Source organism: Drosophila elegans, unplaced genomic scaffold (assembly GCF_018152505.1).
Source record: "Drosophila elegans isolate 14027-0461.03 unplaced genomic scaffold, ASM1815250v1 contig_476, whole genome shotgun sequence".
Taxonomy (NCBI): Eukaryota; Metazoa; Arthropoda; class Insecta; order Diptera; family Drosophilidae; genus Drosophila; species Drosophila elegans.
The window spans coordinates 12,049,951-12,056,405 of NW_024545863.1; the positions used below are offsets into that span (position 1 = coordinate 12,049,951).

Sequence of the window (6,455 nt, forward strand, 5' to 3'; positions counted from 1 at the left end):
ATAGCAATCGCAGAAAGCCAGTAATTTAATTCAGTTAAACTAGATAAATGAAAATACAATTTATATGATTTGCATTGTTGAAAATTTTTAGAACCCAAAAAAGCCTTCAACACGTTGCTAGCACACATTTTTATTTCACATAACAAAATGTACAGATTAAGATTAAAGCAACAAGGCGAGCTGCCGTTTAATAGGATCTCGTAAGTGAAGTGGAAACGCTCCCTAACTCCATGCGTATCCTTCGCCCCTTTGATAGCAAACGCGCTCCAGAAGACCAACGGCATGTTGGCCCGTGCGGCAGATGGAGCCCACTACTCCCGGCAGCAGGCCGCACTCGGAAAGATTCTGCTCGCCAAAGACCTGCCCGGCGGCATCTTCTCCCTCTCCGTCTGACTGTGGCGTCTCAGGGCTCTCGAGCAGCTTTTGAGTGGCTTTGCTGAAGGCCAGAGTGTTGATGCTGCTGGCCAATGTGGAGCTGAACATGTGACGCGTCTCGCAGAGCAACTCCGCAACGCTAGGCAGGAATGTGGGCAACACCAGGCCCTTAATGTCCACGCTGAAGTAGTCGACGCCATCAAGGCGGACTTTCTTGGACCGAGGGACCAAGTGCTGCATGGTGGCCTTGGGAAAGGCAACTGGCGACAGCAGAGTGGGTGGCACTCCGGCAAGACGGCCCACTGTACTGATGGCACTCTTGGCATTTAGAAGGTAGCTGAAAAACCCCTGGCACTCCACACCATCGATGAGCAACAGAGAGTTGTCGCTAAAGTCCTCTCTCATCTCGGCGGCCTGCTGTTTTCTGGCATGCGAGGACTGGATGCGACGCAGCTCGCGTTCATCCACGCCCAAACTCTCCAGCCAGTCCTCGTCGTCGTCCTCATCTTCCTGGGCCGGCGGAGGAGCCTCTTCGACTGTTTCCTGCCCCAAGGAACTGCAAGTGTTTTCCTCGGTGAAGCTGTTGTCGTGTGCATTGCCATTGGCCTCACTCTTCAGGGGCATGCTGAACTCGATCCCTTCCTGCCTGAGGGCCTGGCGCATTCCACGCGTCGACGGCGTGACCAAGGCGTGGCTCTCCGCCCGACCGCCCACTCCGGCAGCTCGGAAGAGCACCGTAAAGGTGTTGGCACACAGGTAGAAGTACGGGCACTGCCGAGCCCGCAGTAGCTGAAACAATCCGCGGAAGCTGTAGTCCCACTCCTCGGCCAGAGCCTTGCGCTCCCGTTCGCCCAAGACCACGCCCACGTTCTCCTTGGCGGTGCGCGGGAAGAGGGTCAGCCAGGGCAGGTGTGGGTGCTGCCAGTAGTAAGTGCACTGGTTGAACCGCGTGGCGTCCGAGATGTCCAGCGTGCTTTCCGTCCGCTGCGGGTCCATGCAACGTACGAAGCTGGTGAGTCCGCTGGCCAGCTGCGAAGTCTTCAGCTGGATGGCCGGCAATTCCGTGGGACAGAAAAAGCGGGCGCGCGTCTTTAGGGACCAATCCACAGGCAGGTGGACGGTGTGCTTCTGTCGGGCGGCCAACTCCGCGTCGTCCTCGTCTTCCGCATTGATTTGCGGCTGCTGGAAGAGCTTGGCAAAGGCCTGATGGTCGTACTTCTGGAGCACGAACTTTGCGGGCGGTGCACGTGTAGGAGTTTCCCGCACAAAGCATGAGGAGGCCGTGACCACCGGGTCATAATCGGGCACTTCTGGATCGATTCGCTGCTTCTTGGCATCCTCTGTGGATCTACGGGGAGGAATGGGTGATTGGGTTTCCTGGACAGAGTGGCTAACTCACTTGGCAAATGGATTTTTTCGCTTTTGGGCAAGCTTGGCCTCTAGTAGTTTGCTTTTATCAGTCTCATCCACCTGGAGTCCGGGACGCTTATTGTTATTGTTGCTCACGCGGGCGGCCAATTTGTTCTTCTTTTGTTTGAGCCGCTGCAGCTTTATAAACTAAAATAAAAATGTAATAGTAACGTGATTTGGGGCCAGGTGCTCCTCTGAATCTGTACCCACATCATCCGGTCGGGTCCATTTGGAAGCCAGACTCGCTTCGCTGGACATGCTAAATGTTATAAATATTAAACGACTTATTAAGTTGCCAAAAGTGTTTTTAGGGACACTAAAACATAAAAGACTTCAAAACGTTTGCGAATCCACAAAAAAACATTAAAGGCGCGCAGTTAGAGATGTGCAAAAGTAACAGATGGTTCAATAAATATTTGTTCGCGGTTAACTTTTATGTGCCAATTTTTATTTGCAAAAGTATCGACATCAAGCAAATTTTAAAGTTATTGCTCCTTTATCCGGAATAATAAACTATAATAATTGGCCAAAAATAGGCTTAAAATAATTTTGAAAAACCACGAAACTAAAAAAATACTACTAACATCTAAAGAAAATATGCATTTTAAATAGTGAAATAAGTTTTGTTTTCCTTAATTTCAATAAAATTACAATCAACATTATAGCAACAAATATCAATACGAAAAATTTTAAAACAAATCATCAGGAAGTGTTCTTTTATTTTACTAACAAGAAATACGTAATCTTTATTTTAAAATTTACACGCATCGATAGTCAAATAACAGCGATGCATTACTAATAAAAGATATCGATAGTTATCACGTTCGCTACCTCTACTATTAATTTTGCCACCTCTATACTGCCTGGGTCTGCCATCACTAACTGCCACAACAATAAATAAATAAAACCATACAATCTATAAAAAGCAATGGACATCGGTCAAGTCTGTCGCTTATGCGCGAATAAAATCAAGGACCCAAAGCGCGAACGCAACATATTCAAGTACTTGCGCGGCAAGCTGCTGGGGCAACTGAAGCAGATTACTGGAGTGGAGGTAACGTTGAATCCAATGCTCCAATCCATAAATGTTTACTGTTTCGCTCTTCGCAGCTGACCACCGACCAGGGACTGCCCGAGTTGGTCTGCGAGCGCTGCTTTTCCGAGCTGGACTTGGCCACCAAATTCCGCGAGCGCTGCATCTTTTCGCAAAAATACTTGCTGGACATTAAGAAGAAGGAGCGGGATTCGAGGGAAGTCCACATAGAGAATGAACTTGAACCGCTGGCCGAGCAGTTAATTGATGCGGATCAGTTGGGGGCGCACCTGACCGAGGAGTTCATGGTGTACGAGGGAGCGACCGAGGAGGGAGAAGAAATAGACGAGTTCCCGCCCGATGACGATCCCGAGGCGTCGGTAATAGCAGCTGCGGAGGCCGCCCACCAGGCGGAGATCCAGGAGCAGCAGTTGGAACGGGCCGCCAAGCGGCGCAGGAATTTCTTCATCTGCGACGAGTGCGGACAGCTGTTTAGCGACGAGCACCTGTACAACGAGCACTTGGACCGCCACCTGGACCGTCGGGAGATGAAGCAGTTCTTCCCCTGCCCCGAGTGCCCGCAGACCTTCAGCAAAAAGATTCATCTAAAGGATCACCGTGCCCAAGTCCACAGCTTGCGCAACTTCAGGTGCTCTATCTGTGGCGAGATTTTCTCGGAGATGGGAGCCAAGTTGCGGCACGAAAAGTAAGAACACTGAAAATCCAAAACTAAAAGTAGACATTTTTAATTAGCAATGCTTCTGGTGCCAGAGAATTTTATTTGCAGTTTTTTGAAAGCCAGTTCTTTGGCTTGACTTATAACGTTTACTTAAAAATAAAGTTCAAAGAGATTTCTGAGGGTGGTAGTACTTAATCCATTTTTAAGTCTGACTTAATTAACTTCAAAAGAAACATTCTAGCATTCAGGCTTTGCCAACAACTCATTATATTGAGTTCCAAATAAATCCTCAAATAGTGCGAAGTTTAATTTAGAATATTTATTTATTGCAAAATATTAATTAATATCCACAAATTTCTTTCAGAGCTCATAAAAACGAACGGCCTTACCCGTGCTTGGAATGCGGAAAGATTTTCTCTAGCGTCTCCCAGTTGCGAAACCATCGTTTAACCCACACAGACGACAACTGGAAATTCAGGTGACGCCTTTATATCAGCAACTGTTTATTTTTGATTTAAATTACGTGATTTTTCTTACAGGTGCGAGCCCTGCAACAAGGAATTTGTAACTCGAAAGGATCTGCTAGCACACACGGAAACCCAACCGCACAGACGATTGGCTAGACATATGCAGGATGAAATTGAATTGATCTTTGACAGTTAAACGCATCCCTTTTACTATTCTAAGCCTATTATTATACGTTTTTTCATTGTACTCAAAAATATCAGCTAGAACTGATATGGGTTATTTATCGAATAACTTTAACTTATTTATGTTAAATCAATTTATGTTTATATAAATAAACACAAGAGTGTGCAACTCATCAGTCGTTAAAATGTTTTCCATGCAATATGATTGAATAAGAATTAAATAAGAATAAGAAATAATTATGCCCATTAAAAAAGACACTAATTTTAACCCCAAGACTGTAATAATTCAAAGTACACAGAACTAAACATAAGAACATTTTAAGATTTATAAAAGTTTTCCATATACTTTTTCCCTTGTAACTCTATTGGTTTTCAATTTTTTTAAGTTAGTTCCTTAATATTTTAAACCTTTGTGAAAGGAACTTTAAAGTTATGTTATTTTGGAACATGTTCCTTAACCCATTTCCTTTATAGTTCGAAAATTCTATCAATTTGTTTACAAACAAGTAAAGATCAAACCAGTTGCTGATATAGAAATTATATTTTATACAATAGTTAACGTTTAAGACTGCCTATGATTTTAGAAATTTAAATTTAAATTTTTTCCATGCTTTAAAAATTGGAGACAGTCATTTCTGCTTAGCAGATTTGTGCTAATTTAATTCTCTGGCCGGAAAGGACTGTCCCAACATGAAAGAGCTTTCGAATACGGCGCATGCGCCCTTTCCAGATTTCTTATCTGCTTTGACTTGCTTTATATGGAGGGCTTGGAATGCATTTACGTACATTCCACAAGTTCAACTGGTAGCCGTCACTTCGGACCGGAGAGCACTACGTCATATTGTTATACACACTGAATCGAAGCAGCTGCCGCCGAAAAATCAATATCTTACCAAACTCCTACGTGGACGGTTGAAATCGTTTAGAAACGTGCAATATGTTTACCCGTTCGCAGAGTAAGTTCTTAAAAATTATGGTGAAATGTATGGTTTAAGGATAATCTATGATTTTCCAGGTGTGCAAATGCTGGTTGGGGTGCTCGTGCTCCTTTCCAGTGGCTACCAGGTGCACTCGTATGGCTCTAAGGACATCTTGGCCGATGCCCTGCTGACGGATCTGCTCAACCGCATGGACAACGACATGCAGGTGGGATACTATGATGTGGACAACGAGGCTCCCGCTGGTGCCAAGGATAACGTTGACCTGGTCTCCCGATCCGAATACGCCAGGCTGTGTGATGGGGGCAGCGACTGCATTCTGCCATCGGGTGCGGGTTCCCATCCTTCATTGAGGGACCACGAGTTCCTGCAGCACAGCTCGCTCTGGGGCCACCAGTTCATCTCGGGCGGAATGGGAGAGGGTCCCAATAGGTACCCGACCATAGTGAAGAACGATGCCGGACTGCCGGCCTACTGTAATCCCCCCAATCCCTGCCCGGAGGGCTACGACATGGATACGCAGGGCGGCAGCTGCCTCATGGACTTCGAGAACACGGCCATCTTCAGTCGGGAGTTCCAGGCTGCCCAGGACTGTACCTGCGACAATGAGCACATGTTCGACTGCTCGGACCAGGACAGCGCCGATACCGGATCGGACAAGGGCGACTTGAACTCCGCCGTGGAGCAGTACATCCTGCAGATGGGCCAAGAGAACAGCCTGAACAACGTGAACAGCCTGGTGAAGAAGGCCCGGTATCCGGCCATGCCCGATCCGCGCTTGGATGCGGCAGTCATGAATCCGTTCCTCCAGGGCGACCGCTTGCCCATCGCCGCCAAGAAGGGCAACCTGCTCTTCCACTAAGCTGGCTCGCTGGCAACTCGAGCCCATACGACCATACCTACATCGTTTTCCATATTGGGTGTCTAGTACTATTACCTATCAAAGTCTATAAATGTTTCTCCCCTCCCCCGCAAATAAAGTTATTCGTATTAAACCAGGGCTCTAAGCCGACACAAAAACAACATAAGTTTGTTATACCCTTGCAGAGGGTATTATAGTTCAGAAGTTTGCAACGCTGTGAAGAAGAAATTACCGACCCTATAAGGTATATATATTCTTGATCAGCATGACTAGGAAAGTCGAGTCCGTCTGATTCTACGCAAACTAGTCCCTCAGTTTAAAGCTATCTTCATGAAACTTTACCAAAATATATATATTATTGCAGGTAGAACATAAGTCGGAACGAGCCGGATCGGACGACTATAACATATAGGTCCCATAGGAACAATCGGAAAAATAATAATATTTTTTTTAATTCTTCGACATATTGTAATGATTAAATATTTCGGAATTACGGTTGAAATTTCAA

The 6,455-nt window shown here is 46.0% G+C and overlaps 3 protein-coding genes across 4 annotated transcripts; 2 read left to right on the forward strand and 1 right to left on the reverse strand.

Annotated features, from left to right (window-relative positions):
* Positions 1-114: 114 nt before the first annotated feature.
* Positions 115-2,171, reverse strand: LOC108137464 (protein downstream neighbor of son homolog). 2 transcript variants are annotated; one of them, XM_017259170.2, is made up of 3 exons: positions 1,996-2,171; positions 1,775-1,932; positions 115-1,723 (listed from the first exon to the last, which is right to left on the reverse strand). In XM_017259170.2, the coding sequence occupies exons 1-3, from the start codon at positions 2,041-2,043 to the stop codon at positions 223-225; spliced, it is 1,707 nt and encodes a 568-aa protein (XP_017114659.1). In that variant the 5' UTR covers positions 2,044-2,171; the 3' UTR covers positions 115-222. The 2 variants fall into 2 exon arrangements, with proteins under 2 accessions (XP_017114659.1, XP_041565148.1); XM_041709214.1 differs by having other exon boundaries at positions 1,992-2,171.
* A 464-nt stretch (positions 2,172-2,635) lies between these two features.
* Positions 2,636-4,333, forward strand: LOC108137465 (GDNF-inducible zinc finger protein 1). The gene is made up of 4 exons (XM_017259171.2): positions 2,636-2,839; positions 2,896-3,524; positions 3,862-3,975; positions 4,037-4,333. Exons 1-4 carry the CDS (start codon positions 2,714-2,716, stop codon positions 4,158-4,160), a joined length of 993 nt encoding a protein of 330 aa, XP_017114660.1. The 5' UTR covers positions 2,636-2,713; the 3' UTR covers positions 4,161-4,333.
* A 586-nt stretch (positions 4,334-4,919) lies between these two features.
* On the forward strand, positions 4,920-6,108 carry LOC108137468. Its single transcript, XM_017259173.2, has 2 exons — positions 4,920-5,103; positions 5,163-6,108. Exons 1-2 carry the CDS (start codon positions 5,085-5,087, stop codon positions 5,945-5,947), a joined length of 804 nt encoding a protein of 267 aa, XP_017114662.1. The 5' UTR covers positions 4,920-5,084; the 3' UTR covers positions 5,948-6,108.
* The last annotated feature ends 347 nt before the right edge of the window (positions 6,109-6,455 follow it).

Excerpts from the sequence above, each read along its gene's own strand:
- LOC108137464 (XM_017259170.2), bottom strand. The coding sequence starts at position 2,043 with ATGTCCAGCGAAGCGAGTCTGGCTTCCAAATGGACCCGACCGGATGAT. Across the intron at positions 1,933-1,995 it reads AATGGACCCGACCGGATGAT|TTTATAAAGCTGCAGCGGCT; the intron begins GTGGGTACAGAT and ends TTTTTATTTTAG. Across the intron at positions 1,724-1,774 it reads CGAAAAAATCCATTTGCCAA|ATCCACAGAGGATGCCAAGA; the intron begins GTGAGTTAGCCA and ends TCCTCCCCGTAG.
- LOC108137465 (XM_017259171.2), top strand. The coding sequence starts at position 2,714 with ATGGACATCGGTCAAGTCTGTCGCTTATGCGCGAATAAAATCAAGGAC. Across the intron at positions 2,840-2,895 it reads AGCAGATTACTGGAGTGGAG|CTGACCACCGACCAGGGACT; the intron begins GTAACGTTGAAT and ends CGCTCTTCGCAG. Across the intron at positions 3,525-3,861 it reads GCCAAGTTGCGGCACGAAAA|AGCTCATAAAAACGAACGGC; the intron begins GTAAGAACACTG and ends AATTTCTTTCAG.